Source organism: Pipistrellus hanaki, assembly GCF_964339955.1.
Source record: "Pipistrellus hanaki genome assembly, chromosome: 18".
Classification (NCBI taxonomy): domain Eukaryota; kingdom Metazoa; phylum Chordata; class Mammalia; order Chiroptera; family Vespertilionidae; genus Pipistrellus; species Pipistrellus hanaki.
Genome location: NC_140520.1, coordinates 29,497,170 through 29,513,236, shown reverse-complemented (window position 1 = coordinate 29,513,236; position 16,067 = coordinate 29,497,170). Strand labels below are relative to the sequence as shown.

Below are 16,067 nucleotides of genomic sequence, written 5' to 3'. Positions count from 1 at the left end.
CAAGCAGAGCAGCGTGTGTGTGTGTGTGTGTGTGTGTGTGTGTGTGTGTGTGTGTCTGTGTGATGACTGGACATTAATGAGCTCTGGCTCCAGAGAGAATTCTAGAAGTCCCTCAAAAACAACTTAGCTCATCTTTCCGTGATCTCCTGCTTCTTAAATGTGCCAGGAAACGTTCGTCTGTGTCTAGGCTGCTGAACAATCAAGTGCATTTGAAGCGTTGAGGTTATTTTTTAATCCAGTAAATTTTATTTATATATAACAACAGTACAAATCGTGTCCTTGGCTTGCAAAATAGGAGTGTTTCATATTTACAATAGGTACACAATAATATATTAGAATAACAAAAAACCCTATTTTATTGGAACATTTAAATCATCATTTTCTTCCAGTTTTTTTTTTTTTTAATTTTGCAACACCTATAAAAACAAGAAAACCAGACAACTATCGCTGCATTTTCTTAAAAATATAGCTATCACACAGATTCCAGTGTGTCAGGGAGAGCGGGTTTGGGGAGGAGACGTTGTGAGCAGAGACGGGTGGGCTCAGGCCCCTAGAGTCGTGGTACCAGGAGCTGGTCCCTTCCTCCTAGACACCCCTGAGGACATCTGCTCTGCATGGAGGGCACTATTTCCATTTTGCTCTCCACCTGCAATGCCAGGAAGGAGGGTAATCAGGCAGGGGCTCACAGGAAGCCCACCTTCCTTGAGGCTGGGACAGGGGGCGGGGTGAGCTGTGGAAAAGGGGGGACCCACCAGAAGACAGAGCTTCTCTCGGTGAGGAGGCAGGATAAGGGCGTCTGCGGAAGCCAGAGTCTCAGGTGGCCTTGCTGGGCTGGTGGCCTGTGTGACCAGCTGTGGGCTGATCTCTTCCAGGTCTTTCCTGAGTCCAAGACTGACACTGTAGGTTTCCTAGGTGGCATCGCTGAGCCCAGTAGCTAAACCTTCACTCATGGGGGAAACCAGGAGGAAGAGAGGAGGGAGGTTGGAGCTAGGGAGAGGATGCTGCCAGCTTCTCAGAGCTTCTTCCTGAGGCCCCCCATGGCCCTGGACTCCATCCCGAGTCTTGTGGGATCCATTCCGACACGGACCCTGTGTCTGTGCGGCTGCTCACGTTTTCTTACTGTTGGAGCCCCTCTGCCCCCATTTGTAGGTCTTTCCTGTCTGTAGTCAGGCCTCCACCGGAACAGCTGGCTCCGTATTTACCTATTTACCGGCAGCAGGTTCATGGGGGCAGGTGCGGCAATAGGAAGCACCGGGAGATTTAGTGGACGAGCCTTTTGGGCATTCTCTAGGTGTTCTGCCCGGGCCATGTTCAGTCTGTCACACCCATCCTGACTTCTGCACGCCCAGCGGGACAGGGGCCTCCATGGCTGTTTCTTATCCTCATTTGGTGGAAATGAAGGAAGGTCAGGGGCTCCGGGAGCAGGGAACTGTCGCCACAAGAGGCAGTGGTAATGGAAACCAGGGAGGCTCTATGGCCCAAGAGATGTCCCCAGAATAAGGTAAGGCAGCTGGGGAGGTGGGCTTCTTTTCTCCGCAGGCCTCCTTGCTTAGAAACCTCCTGCCCCCTGCAGGTGAGGAAGGAGAACTGCGCCTGTTAAGTTGGTGGCAAAAGAACCAGTAGCCTGAATAATATAAACTCGCTAGAAGGTCCTTCTCGGTCTTGTTTGTTGTTGCTGTTTCTCAGCACAGAGAGCAGTGCCTAGAAAATCATTACAGTTCTGAAGGTTCCCTGAATGAATGAACGAACGAATGAATGAATGAATGAAAAACAAACAAACCAACAGGTCCCTTCCTGAAGTGAGGTTGACAGCTGATCCATGAGTTCAGTGACTGAGCTCTGCAAAGAGGGGTGCTCTTAGCCAGTGGTGGGTGGGAAACGGTTCTGAGGGATGTGCTGTGGGGAGGGGAGGGGTGATGGCATGGCAGCAGTTGACATCAGGCTGAGGGTGGGAAGCAGCAGGCCGCTGGAGTGACCTGCTCCATCAAGATGACATCTTGTGTCGCCAAACACATTTCTGCTCCTCCTTTTCCAGATCAATAAAACACAAGCTGCATTGCCTTTCAAGATACACCTCCTTCCTCAACTCCCTCCAAGGTGGATGGATGGCTTCATGTGGGAGAGAGGCTGTGACTTTAATACTTAGTCTGCACTCAAGCCAATATGCCTTCGAACTGGATAATAATGAGGAGGGAGGCCAACGGATTGCCCCTCCTCTCTGTTCCACAGGGTGGACTCCACTGGTTCTTGGCGATCCAAGGTCAAGAGCAATAGAGGTGGAGGAGGAATAGTTGAAAAGCCAGAGAGGGGGCAAGGCTCTACCACCCCGTACCCTCCTAGCCTGGCGTGAGTCCAACCGACATTTCCATGCCCCTCCGCCATGTTCTTGCCAACCCAACTTCCCCAACGCCCATGGTCTCTCCCTGTAGGACTCCATGGAATCCCGAGAAACGGGGCCACGTCTCTTGCCAGCGCTGGCTCTTCTGTTGGTGTGGCTGCTTTTTTCAGTCTACCCCCTCATCTCCCATCCTTCTCTGCACTCTCCAAGAACCTTCAGGAAGCATCCCTGGGGGCAGCGAGTGACCACCGGAAGTAGCTGCTGGGAGAGGCCCAGGTGGAGGCACGGAGGTAAGAGATGGCGATGTCTAACTTGCTTTGCTTCTTGGTGGAGCCACGTGCTGGGTGCCAGTTAGAGCAATGGTGTGATGGGAAAACCTGCATTCAGCCCTCAGAAGTAACAGACGAGCCAGCTTTGTGTGTGTGTGTGTGTGGGTAGCACAGAGTTCCTTCTCACATGCCTCTTGCCTGTATCTCCTCTCTTTTCATCTCCATAAATCACGGGCTGTGAGCTGATAAGCTTTGGGTGCTGAGAAGAGTAAACACTTTGGCTGAGTGCGGGAGGCCGGTCATTAGTATTTCTTTCAGGCCGTTAATGGAGCCCAGAGAAACTTTCACAGAAGAGGATTATCAGAAGAGAGTGGCCTTGGCATGGCTGGCCGTGAATTATAATGAAAACAAGCAAGTTTCCTGAGTATTTAGCTGAATGCTTTTCTCTTCCCGTTTGTCAACTGCATTCAGGCAAGAAACCGGAGCTGAGAGCAGGCGGTGTCTGCTGTGGGGTTAGCTCGGCAGCCCAAAGCCACACGCCAGGGAAGGAAGCCAGCCCTAAGTCTCCCTCCCCCAGGCCTTCCCTGGGAATCCAGTGTGGTCAGCAGAGCCTCTGGAAGTGGGAATTGTTTGGAGGTAAATCAGGACCCAGAGAAGCTGGGGCCCAGAGTTAATTACAGAGGAAATGACTCTGGTCTGGTCTCTCTGGGGATGGCTGGTCTGGTTTCCCAGCACTGCAGCAGCCCCTTGAAAAGTAGGTGGGAAGGGGAGGTCGGTCCGCTCCTGCCTCCCCCATGTCCCATCCCTTCGCCTCTCTCTTGTCCTGCTTCCCCCGCACTTCGGTGCTGCTTGTAGGGAAGTTGGAGCCGTCTGCTTGGATCCGTGCCAACGTGGGAGGCCTGGAAACTCGGGGGGCTGTCCTGGTCACCAAGGTCTTGTCCCCCACAGAGTGCCTTCCTCTCGGGGACTCCCACTGGCTCCCCAGAGTCCTCTGGGGCTTGGCCCTGTGGCCTGTTTGCAAATTGCGCTCCAGAGAGTCCGTCACCGTGGCTTTAGAGAGCAGGAAAGGAGCCCAGGGAAAACCGCCTGCCTGTCCCTATGACTCACAAGGACAAGAGAGGCCGACGTCATGGGATCCACCGTCTTTTCTCCCCGGGAAGGGCGCCGTCAGGAGCGTCCACATGCGGGCGAAGGGTTCCTCCCCTCTCCAGGCACAAGAGGAGGAAAGAAACAAGCAGAGCAGGGAAGACGGCGGCTGCTGAAAACGATGCTCTGCAGGTACTGCTTGCTGTAAACATGGTGTGATGTTGGATTTTTGTTTTCTCTTTCACTGGAAAAACCTCTAGTGGATTGGAACGGCGTCCAAAGCCAAACACCCATGCCCCCCACAAGGAGCCTCCTGGAGGCCTGGCCCAGTGCCTCCAACCCTTTCCCCAGGGCTCCTGGCTCCGGACAGTGACTGATGTTAAGGCCGAGCTGCTCATGTCCTCAGGGAGGCCCGGCGTCTGGTCTGAGCGAGGCCCACTGCTCCCCCACTTCCGGTAGGAACTTCAGGGAAACCAAAGGGAAAGGTACCAAAGATCAGCTCCTCATTTGCTGAGGTTTGGGATTAAATAAAACACACACACACACACACAAAACAAACAAACAACAACAACAAAAAACCAGTAGCAAAAAGCATTGGTACTCTAGACTCTAGAGACACCTCTCTCGAGAGCTGAGAATATACAGGTGTGTGGTCTGTAAAGCTCAATTTCCCATCCGCCAGGCAGAGCCGCTCCGTGGCTTGGCAATTGGTGCAAAGTTCTGCCGTTCCCACGCTCTCTGGCTGCCTGGATAATTCCAGGTTTTACTGGCCTCTATAGTTTTGCAAAGTGTTTGGTGCAGACTTGTGCTCATTCTTCTTCTCCTCGTTTTTTTTTTTTTTATTTTTATTTAATTTTTAATTTTTTTTTAAAGAAACAACAATCTCCCCTCCGATTTCTCTCAGCCTCTCTGTAGGTTTTTTCTTTTTTCCTGGCATTTGGAGACGTGGATTAGGTAAGGAAGGAGCGCCGGGGACAGGAGAGAAGGAAGGCGGGGGATAGGACCCAGAATTCAACAAAAGTTGGACGGGATTAACAGGGAAGCTTTTGTTTTGTTTTATTTCCGGTTTTCTTTCTTTTTTTTTTTCTTAAAAAAAATTAAATAAAGTTCTCATTATTTCCCCAATATACATCAAATGAGTTTTCATGCAAAGCAGCAGTCCCAGAGGCAAGAACCGTGTCCAGCTGGCGCCTCTCGGCTTGGAGGGCCGCCTCCGTCCTCCGCGGCCCTGCTCCTCTCCTGTGCGGCCCGCGGGTGAGGACGCCCAGGGTCTCTCCTGTAGGATCCGCCTGCGAGGAGACTTGGCTGGCGTGGGAGAGGGGCCCTCCCCTCTCCCCAGGATGGGGTCTCGGAGGATCAGCAAGCTCTAGGGTCCGATCCCCTTCACTCGTCCTTCCTTCCTCCCGAGACGCCCGGTGTCACAGCTTTCGCGGGTCCCTCTTCCCAGGAACGGGAGGCTCCGTCTCTCAGCTCTCGATGGACATGGCGTTTATGAGCTGTTCCACCTTGTAGGCCAGCCGCTGGCGCCGGGCCTGCTCGTCCTGCTCCAGCGCCCCGATGAGCTGAGGAACAAAGCAGAGGTGGGGGGACTTCAGGACTCAGGGGAGGAGACGCTGTTTCCGAATCTTCCATCCTTCTCCCTGCCTTGGCGTTCTCCCCTAGTGAGCATCACTTTAAGTCAGGGGTCTTCAAACTGCGGCCCGCAGAGGAGTATGATCCGGCCCGCCAGGTTTTTTGGGCAGTGAGCGCAGCCGAGGTGTTACAGTAGGAATTAGTAGTTCATATAGTCCGGCCCTCCAGCTCTCTGAGGGACCGTGATCTGGCCCCCACTTTAAAAAGTTTGAGGACCCCTGCTTTAAGTAATGCCCAGGCTTAACTATGTCTGTATCTGTGTATTCATATATGTGTGCACGTGTGTATAATTACATGTTATGTATGCATGTATGTATATAGGGATCCTGGAACAGCACAGGGATGAGCGGTGCTGACCTCCCAGACCAGTGGTCGGCAAACTTGTTAGTCAACAGAGCCAAATGTCAACAATACAATGACTGAAATTTCTTTGGAAAGCCAAAATTTTTAAACTTCAACTTCTTCTAACACCACTTCTTCAAAATAGACTCTCAGAGGCCGTGGTATTTTGTGGAAGAGCCACTCTCAAGGGGCCAAAGAGCCGCACGTGGCTCGAGAGCCGCATTTTGCCAACCACGGTCCCAGACAGCAGAAGATTCTCGTATAATTACAGCCAACCCTCTGCATGGGTGAGTCCCAAGAGTATAGTTGATCTCCAAACAATGTGGGCTTGATCTGTGCGAGCTCACTGAATTGCGGTCAAGTGAAAAAACAAAACAAAAAACCCATGTGCAAGTGGATTGTACAATTCACACCATGTTGTTCCAGGGTCCCCTGCACAGCGAAGATGTTTGAACCAACACCCGGCATTTAGAACGTGCTATGCAAGCGTCCGTTATTGGTATCATCATGGTTATTATTACTGACACCGCTTTCAGGCACAACGCTCACGTGTGGCCGGTGATTTCCCTGAAGCTGTCCTGTGGAGCTGCCACCACATGAAGGTCACCGACAGGCTGTGCCCAAGTGCACACGGATTCAGTGTTTAAGGAAGAATGAAATGCATCGTACGACACTTCCCACTGAAGAACAACAACATTAACTAAAAGTGTTATTTACTGTGTAATTTTTTTATTTATTGCGTTAGGATGAGCGAAAGTTGAGGCAAAGTGTAAGGGAGAGCTGGAGGAGCCAGGGGAGGTGGGCTGCCTCTGGAAGGAGGGGGCTGATGCTGGAGCCCAGGGGTTTTGCCTCCGTGAATGTGCTTTCTAAATGACCTTCGGGTGCTGCCATGTAAGGACAAGCACGGGCGTAGTGTGTAACCACCTAGCCTGGGGCATGTTGGCGCCTGTGGCCCGGGGCCCGGGGCCCGGTGTAACTTACCTCCTCGCTGTACTTGCTGACGTAGGAGTAGATCTCATTGAGGGCGCTCAGCATGTGGAACTCCACTGCGTGCAGGCGGGACTGCTCGGCGAGGTAGGCGTTCATGTCCTGGTCGCTGATGGCGGGCAGCTTGGCGATGTCTGCATAGTATCTGCCGTGCAGAGGACAGGCTCCTTGAGGGGGGCTCACCCTGACCCGGAACCCCTTGGGAGCCTGAGGAGTCCCCCCCATTCACTAGCGCCTTCTTCTTTCTCTTCCGATGGGGCTGGCCTCTGGCCTCAATCTGAGGTGGAGGCGCCCAGACAGGCCACCTTACCCCCCTAAGGCCAGGTTCCGTCTAGCTGCGAGCTCCTGGCTGCAGTGCCCTCCAGTGGTGAAAAGCCCAGACTCTGAGCAGAATCCTCATCTTCACATCTCAGCTCTGCTATACCCGCTAGCTGTTTGACCTTGGGGCAAGTGACTCACCCTCTCTGTGCCTCAGTTTCCTTATCAGAAAAATGAGGGTGGTGATCCTACCCACTTCACGACTCTGTCAGATATTGGTACAGACAAAATCTTTATCACAGTGCTGGGTGCTTAGCACGTGCTCAATAAATGGTAATTAGGGTGATAATGACCTTGACCTGATTTCCAAGGCCATAAAGCTTCCCCCCCCCCCCCCCCCAAGCAGGCAGTGCAGTCCAGGGGAAGGACGGAGCAGGTAGAAAGGTACCAAACACAGCTGTGAGTGCTGGGCCAGTGGAAGCCGCAGGGTGGGGGCAGGAGCAGGCAGCGGGCAGGGGCCTGTCCTCGGGCGCCACTGACCTCTCCACCCAGCTCTTGTAGCTGGGGATGTCCTTGGCGTACAGCAGCTTGTTGGACGGGGAGTCCTTGCCCAGCCGGTGCTCTGACGTGGAGCAGGAGTCCATGAAGGTCTGGGCCACCACGGAGAGGCAGGCGTCCGTGATGCTGCCTTTGTGGATGTCAAACACGAACTGGGGGTTCTTGATCACGTTCACCCAGAAGCGCAGAGGGAGGCTGGAGGGAGAGGCGGGGCAGACCCTGAGAGCTGCGCCTCGGCCGCACCCCTGATGCTGGCCCCTAACATCTCCCCCCTGCACCCCCCAAATGCAAGTTCTCTCTCCAAAGGGCAAGGAATGGAGGGACAGAAAAGTGGTCCAGCCAGGCCTGCACATGTAGCTCAAGCCGCTCCTGATCCAGAGAGAGAAGGAGAGACGCCAGGGCACCCTCGTGGGGCTGAGCCTGCTCTCCCAGAGCCGGGGGCAGGCGAGGGGCGTTCTGGTCCCTCCTGGCAGCCGTTTCCAAGGGCCTCCGTGCCCCGGGGCTGCCCCAGTACTGAGAACGGCACCATTTTCTCAAGGCTTCACACAAAGCCAGCGGGCCCCCCGAGCCCCTCCGCGGTGCCCGTGGCCATTGTCCCCAGACTGGGCCTCGAAAGGGCACAGAGGGCGCCACCTGTGCCCCCCGCCCAGCCCAGGCCGCTTCCCGGGGCAGCCGGCTGCTGGGGTGAGGAATGGGCTCCCTGGGGGCAGGTCTTTCAGGACTCGCCCCGGGGCCTCCCCTAGGGCTTTCATGTGTCTGGGCAGGGCCGGGGGAGCAGAGGAGGCCATTGTGGGCGCTGGGAATGACCCGCTGTTGCTCCGTGTTTCCCACCCCAGGAGGAACCGATCGGTCCTTCAGAGGGTTCCCTCGGCAGAGCGGGGATTCATAATCGGAGCGGAACCCATTTGCTCCGCTCCTCAGGCCAGGAGGAGGGTAAGCCCGTTTAGTCTCCGTCAAACCCAGAACAGCTGCTGTTTTTTCATTCCTGCCTTTCCCAACTCTGCCTTCTCCTCCAGCTGCCTCCGGCCTTAACTCCTTTGGCTCTTCTGTGGAGTGAGCTCTGTCCTCTGGCTTGAGGTGCGGGTCCAGCAACCCAGCCTACCTCTCCTCTCCCGTTTCTCATCCTCTCTTGACTCTGATGGACCCCAATCTTTCCTGAAAAATCTTAGTCCTGTCAGATCTTGGGAAATATCTGCTTTGCCCACTCCAAGCCCTTTCTTTAGGTTTTCTGCTTATCTTCCAAAATAAATGGTCTAGCCTGGCAGGTGTGGCCCAGTGGTTAAGCATCGACCCATGAACCAGGAGGTCATGGTTCGATTCCCGGTCAGGGCACATGACTGGGTTGTGGGCTCGATCCCCAGTATTGGGTGTGCAGGAGGCAACTGATCAATGATTCTCTCTCATCACTGATCTCTCTCTCTCTCTCTATCTCTCCATTTCCTCTCTATGAAATAAATAAAAATCTATTTACAATAAATAAATGGTCATTAGGATGATGATGACCTGCTTCCCATAACCTGGGAGAAGCTGCCCCCACTGAGAGGTGACACATCTCTTCCCCCCCCCCCCCACCCCCCCTTCCACCAGCAGCCTTGGGGAGCTCCTGACTGCCTTTCTTCGGACATTGGCTATATGAGTCTAGGCAAGGGGACTCCCCGCCACCACAGCAGGGGAGGGGATTTCTATGATTCCGGCCTGGCCAGCAGCAGGAGGCACAGAGATGGGGAGAATCAAGACTTTTCTTTCGATTTCCCTGAATTTGCCTACTCCCAGCAACACAAAGGAGCCATCCCTGCCCCTGCCCCCGGGACAAAGCAAAGAGCCTGCCCCGGTGAAGTGCACCATGGGCTCAGCAGCCATGACACACCAGAGAGGAAGGAACATTTGAGATCGGGGCTGGGTATTTCCAAAGTGTTTTGCTGGTTGCTAGGACTTTGGATTCCCAAATAGCAGCCTGGGCCCATCTGTGCCGGCTCTGTTTTCTGAAGAGATCGCTGACTCCAGACAGCTGTGCGGGCTGCTTGCCCAACCCCAGTGCCTGGACCTCCTTTCTCCACTCTCTGTGCTTTTTCCCGAAGGACAGGGTTTTGACTCCCGCTCCTGGCCAGGCCCGATCGGACCTGAAAGCCAGCCCTTCGCTTAGCTTTTGGTCCGGGTTCAAACCCAGGGGAGAGAGGGCTCATGCCGCGGCCTGTGGGTGCTGCCTCCCCACGCTGGGTCTGGCTGCAGAGGTTACTTTCAGGAGAGAGAGGCGAGCTTGCAGGACATTGGCCCGCTGCTCCCGGACAGCCACGGGGTAAAACCTCGGCCTTCAGGGATCAGGTGTGCAGGGACCTCCTCCTGATCCGTGAGCTCTCTCCAGAGCGAGGGCCACCTTCCTCAGGGCTCTCGGCTTAACTCAGGGCTCCCAGGGCTCAGGAAGTGCCTCAGACGCTGTCCCACTCAGGGTGCCGGGCGCTGCCTGGCTCTGAGGCTCAGCTGCTAGTTCTCAGATGAGGCTTTGTGTGGGTTCCCCCAGCTCCCTCTCCCTGAGAACGAAGACCTCAGAGCCAGGGAGGAGGTGCTTCCTGGGGAAAGGCCTCCACCGGACAGGGCCAAGCTCAAGTGTGTGTCCTGGCCCTAGCTGGTTTGGCTCAGTGGATAGAGCACCAGCCTGCAGACGGAAGGGTCCCAGGTTCGATTCCAGTCAAGGACACATGCCCGGGGTTGCGGGCTCGATCCCCAGTAGGGGGCGTGCAGAAAGCAACCGATGAGTGGTTCTCTCTCATCATTGGTATTTCTCTCTCTCCTCTCCCTCTCCCTTCCTCTCTGAAATCAATAAAAATAAAAATATTAAAAAAAAAAAAAAAAGTGTGCATCCTGTCCCTGGGCGCTAAGCCAGGCAGGCCCCCCTCGGTGGCAGCTGGGGACCCTGGTGTCTCTGCAGAGCATATGTGCGCTATTTGCCCAAGGCGCCTGGGCTTCGCAGCCACAGCGAACTGGCTCCTCCGTCTCCTGGGACCCTACGGGTCCCAGCCCCTCCCGCTCGCAGCTTGCAGCCTCCCCGGGGGTTACCAGTTGCTCTTCCAGGTGTGCCGCACATCTGTGTCGTGGATGCTGTGTCTGTCCGCCTGCTCGTCCAGGAAGTCAAACATGTACTTGATGGCCAGGGGGAGCGCGCTGCCCCGGTGCACAGTGCTGAACAGGGTCTCGAACAGGTCATCCACGAACTTCTGCAGGGTGCCCTGGGGGAGGGGCAGGGGGAGAAGACGAGGTGAAGGGGCGGGGAGAGAAGGGGGGCAGCAGGCAGCAGGAGGGCAGACCAGATGGTGCCTTGGACCAGTCCCGCCTTGGAAATGTGTCTGCGACTCCAGCCTGAGCAGACGGTGGAGGGGGTGGGGGTGGGGAGGTGACCGTTGGGATGTCGGGGAGGCAGGAGGGACGGAATGGGCTGCACATTCCTGAGAAGATCTGTTCCCATGTGCAGCCACATGCCACATCTATGCAGTGTCCGTGCCAGGAGGGAAGATAATGAGAGCTCCGAGCCCAGGCTTCCACGGGGAAGTGGGGTGCAGGCTGATAGAAGAGGGTGTCTGAAGAACCAGCTGGAAGACTGGGAGCCTCCTGGCAGAGACATGGCAGGGCCATAGAGTAAGGTGACCAGACGTCCCAATTTTTAACAATTTGTCCCGCATTCTGTGGCATTTTTAAAAAGTCCAAAAGATTTAAAAGAATCTTTCCAAAAATCAGGACTTTTTTAAAACGCTGTGGGACGGGGGACAAATTGTTAAAAATCGGAACTGTCCTGCCAAAAGCGGGATGTCTGGTCACCTTACCGTAGATTCGCAGGGGTCCTCAAACTTTTTAAAGTGGGGGCCAGATCACGGTCCCTCAGAGAGCTGGAGGGCCGGACCCCTGCTCGGGGTCTTCAAACTACGGCCCGCGGGCCACATGCGGCCCGCAGAGGAGTCTGATCCGGCCCGCCAGGTTTTTTGGGCAGTGAGCGCAGCCGAGGTGTTACAGTAGGAATTAGTAGTTCATATAGTCCGGCCCTCCAGCTCTCTGAGGGACCGTGATCTGGCCCCCACTTTAAAAAGTTTGAGGACCCCTGCGAGGGTCTGGTAGGTGTGAAAAGGCTTATGATGTCAGGGGCCTGGGGTAAGTGGTGTCTGGAGTCGGGGCTGGAGTGAAGGGTCCAGATCTAACCCTCAGGCAGAGCCCGGACCCTCAGGGCCTCGGAGGGCTTCTGTGGAGGGACAGACTGGGCCTGGGTCCCACAGCTCACAGGATCCAGAAATACCTCTCTGGGCCAGGAACACGTCTAACCCTGGTGCCTCTTTGTGGGTCTCTCATTGGCCTTTTAGGCACAGCAGAAGGAAAGACATGTGGCTGGCTGGTGTTTTTTGGGGGCCATTTCTGGAAGCAGGTCTGAGAGCTGGAACCTGGATGCCACTGTGCCGGACGTGCAGTGGCATTTTCCTGGGGCCGGTGGGGAGAGTATCTGGAGTCTAGCCCTGCCCGGCCTGCGTCGCCGTGCGGTGGCCACAGGAACAGGCATGTTACTTCTCTGCGAGGGAAGTGGGAGCGGCTTCATGTCAGTTTCCAGCAATGCAGCCCTCCCTGCCCCCAACAGGGGCAGATGGGACTGGGGAGCGGGGAGGAGCTTTCTCTGTGATTATTGGCAGGACCAGGCCTTCCTTCATGCTTCCCCTCCCATTGTGGCCAGCAAGTGGGCAGACAAGTCAGCGATGGTGAAAGCCGGCATGTCTGCTCAGCCAGCACCAATAAGAAAACCACAGTCTGTTCCTGAGGGGTTCGGGCAAATGTGGGAGAGGGATGATGGGCCCGGGAGTGGGCAGGGAGCAGCAACCGGGCTATGACTTTTGCCAAAGGGAAGGAAACAGCGGTGAAGGGTCCCCCGGAAAGCCTGTCCGGAGGCCTGGGCCGGCTCGTCCTCTGGGTCCCCTTGAGGGGCGGATTCCATGATGTCCTCCCCGGGGCCGAGCAGAGCAGGCGTTACCTTGGTGGCCAGCAGCCGGGTCAGGTAGATCTCCGACACCATCTTGCTGCCCCGGTCACCCTCCTTCTGGTCTCCGTGGTCGTGGTTCTTCACCAGGTGCCACACCTTGACCCCGCTCTCCAGGTCCGGGGTGATCATGGGGGCCCGGGACCGCAGGCTGTCGGGGCTGCCTGTGTACCTGAAGGAGGAGTCTGAGGAGAAGGGGGCGGCGGAGGCCTGTGAGCAGCTGAGGGCACCATCCTTGCCTGAAGAATCCTCCTAGCGTCCCTGCCCGCCTGCCATGCCCACTGGGAAGACACCAGTTTCGATCGGAAGGGGACCCTGGGTTCCTCTGACAGGGGGAAGTGGTTAGGGATTCACAGTTGGCATGAGGACAGCCTGAGAGCTTTGTGTGAAAAGGGGATTTAGAGATTCTGGGAGCTGGAGGGGCCCTGGGGGATTTCAGAGTCCCCCGCCCCTGATGCTTCCAGCCATGATGACCAATAGGTAAAATGTCAAACAAATATTTCCACCAGGGCCTTGAGGAAAGCCTGATACTCAGGAGCTGGGAGCTGGGATTCCCCCCTCTTCGAAGTTCATGGGGCCCTTCTTGGGGCCTAGAATAGGGAACGGCCAAGGCCTTTTGGGGCTGCTGGCCTCCGTCCTGAGGTGCCCTTCAGCTGGAGAGCCCCAAGCCTCCGTGCACAGGTGCATCCAGAGGAAACAGAGTAAGAGAAGCACCCGAACCTCAGCCCCGGAAGGCATGGGGGTCCCTAACGCTCCTCAGTGTGGACAGGCTAAGCTAAGGTGACCAGACGTCCCAATTTTTAACTATTTGTCCCACGTCCTGCGGCGTTTTAAAAAAGTCCCGATTTTTGCCGAAACTGGTTTGGCTCAGTGGTAGAGCGTCGGTCTGCAGACTGAAAGGTCCCAGGTTTGATTCCGGTCAGGGGCATGTACGTTGGTTGCGGGCACATCCCTGGTGGGGAGTGTGCAAAAGGCAGCTGGTCGATATTTCTCTCTCATCGACCTTTCTATCTCTCTATCTCTCTCCCTTCCTCTCTGTAAAAAAATCAATAAAATATATTTTAAAAATAAATAAAAATAAAAAGTCCCGATTTTTTGAAAATCGGGACTTTTTAAAAACGCCGCGGGACGCGGGACAAACTGTTAAAAATCGGGGACTGTCCCACCAAAAGCGGGACGTCTGGTCACCTTAGGCTAGGACCACAAACTGCCCAAACCGGGACGCTTTTGAGAGCAAAATGGGCACTATTCATACTCTAACCAGACCGCGGACGTAGCCTGGGATCTATGAACCTCCCCCGTCCAGGTGCCCCTTGAACTCCTTCACCAGGCCTGGGCTGTGGAAGGAAAGGCACAGGGTGCCACCTGCCCCCGCAGCTCTGAGGAGGTAGGTTGCCCTGGGAACCACTGCACTAGGCGGGGAGGGAAGCCAATGAGCAAAGGCCTCTGACTGGAGGCCAGCGAGCGGTCCCTGGAAGGTCACAGAGACTGGTCCTCACCATATCTGCTGATGGACGTCCGGGAGATGCTGGCAGAGGCGGGGATGTTGTAGGAGGAGGTCTGTTTGGGGACCAGAGCCACCACCGATCTGTCTGACACCTAGAAGGGCATGGAAGGTACAGCGCGGGTGACTATTGGTGTCTTGTGAGACTGAGTAGTCAAGCACTTATATAATTATGGAGAAGATGTGGAGCAGAGTGCAAGCAGTTCAGGAATACCGGAAGTAGCAGTTCCTGCCATTCAACATGGCAGCGCTCCCACCTGTGGCTACCGAGCCCTGGGAGTTCGTTTAGTCCCGTGGTCGGCAAACTGCGGCTCGAGAGCCACATGCGGCTCTTTGGCCCCTTGAGTGTGGCTCTTCCACAAAATACCACGGCCTGGGCGAGTCTATTTTGAAGAAGTGGTGTTAGAAGAAGTTAAAAAAATGTCGCTCTCCAAAGAAATTTCAATCGTTGTACTGTTGATATTTGGCTCTGTTGACTAATGAGTTTGCCAACCACTAGGTTAGTCCAAACCGAGATGCACTGTAGGTGCCTGAACTGAAATGTGCTACAAAGAAATGCTCAGGCCCTGGCTGGTGTTGCTAAGTGGTTAGTGTTGGCCCATACACCAAAAGGGATTGCTCCCTGCTCCGGGTCAGTGTACATGCAGGAGGCAATCAGTCTATGTGTCTCTCTCACATAGATGTTTCTCTCTCCCCCTGCCTCCTTTCCACTCTCTCTAAAAGGCAATGAAAAAAAAAATCCTCAGGTGAAGATTATAAATAAATAAATAAATGTTCAGTATACTCTGGGTTTCAATGACTTAGCTTGAATAAAAAAATATGAGCTATCTCACTGATAATTTTTATATTGGCTGCATGCTGAAATGATAATTATTTCAGATCAGTTGGGTGAAATAAATATATTGTTGACATTAATGTCATTGGTGTATCTTTACTTTGTAAATGTGGATAGTAAAAATTTAAATGTGGCTTACATCGTATTTCTATGGGCAGTGCTGGGTTAGAACCGGGCCCCTTTCAACCTCATGAGTTATGGACAATGATTCCCATTTTTCAGATGAGGGAATCGAAGCATCAAGGAGGGGTTAAGCAACATCTTACAAGATCACACCCTGAGAGACACCGTCCGCAGCCAGGTCTGCGGGCCCCAGAGCACCGGTTCTCCTCATTACCCCTCATTGGGACTTCATTTCCGGTCACACTGCTCTGAAGTCCATTTTCCTTTCTGGCTCGGATTTCTTTCTGGCCCGGGTCCTACAAGGCCTGGGCCACCTCGAAGAGTTCCTCACACAGAATGGCTGCTCTTGGCGACTCAGAGAAAAAGTTCTCTGTGAGGGTGCCCAGCGCAGCGCCCAGCCTGGAGGGCAAGGGTGATAAAGGAGGAGCCATATTGAAGACATTTGGGGCCATTGTGATTTAAGATCGCCCTCCATCCAATAAAAACGGAGAATCCCCAGAATTGTGATGGTCCAATTAAACCCCTAACGCGGAGGGAATAAAATAGCTATAATAATGTTATGGGCCATAAAACATTCCTATTAAACCATTTTTTATTTTAACAATTTTTATGAACTTTATAAGTTTGATTTATAGCCGCACCAGTCGTAAAACCATCTTTCTGGGTCTTAAATTGTCAGTCCTTCTCTCCCACCCCCCCCAAAAAAGAATTGGATGTTGGGAAGTCGAACTATAAATGAACATTATCGCTAACGAGATTCCCTGATAGCCAGTTTTAGTGGTGGCGTGTAATTTTACCCTCCCCATAAATCTGCGGGAGCCCGGGAAGATGTTAACCTCTCTCTGTTAATTAACATTATGCAGATTTTCTACCCTAGGAGCTCCAAGGACCTTTGACTCCGGGGAGGGTAACTAGAGGGCAATCTTTGGCCTGATGGCCTAAAGCTGCAGGGTCCTGCCAGGGCCAGGGCCTGACAGGTGCCAAGCTCCCTGATGTTCACCCTCAGGACCTCCAGCAGTTTGCAGCATCAGCACCAGGTCTGGAGCCAGAGGGAACTCTCCTTGCCCCTGATGGCCTAGAAATGATGCTTCCAAAGCCTGGGGGCATCCAAAGTCAGAAAGGACAGATTA

General features: G+C 54.3%; 1 protein-coding gene across 1 annotated transcript in view; it reads right to left on the bottom strand.

The window, feature by feature from the left end:
• Positions 1-4,737: 4,737 nt before the first annotated feature.
• Positions 4,738-16,067, bottom strand: part of PLXNA2 (plexin A2) — a 211,183-nt gene continuing 199,853 nt past the window's right edge. The window contains exons 27-32 of the mRNA XM_084865273.1: positions 13,975-14,074; positions 12,470-12,660; positions 10,525-10,694; positions 7,453-7,665; positions 6,649-6,799; positions 4,738-5,255 (exon numbers count right to left, since the gene is read on the bottom strand). Coding sequence (XP_084721399.1) covers positions 5,160-5,255; positions 6,649-6,799; positions 7,453-7,665; positions 10,525-10,694; positions 12,470-12,660; positions 13,975-14,074 — 921 coding nt within the window. The 3' untranslated portion in view covers positions 4,738-5,159. The remainder of the gene's footprint in view (positions 5,256-6,648; positions 6,800-7,452; positions 7,666-10,524; positions 10,695-12,469; positions 12,661-13,974; positions 14,075-16,067) is intronic.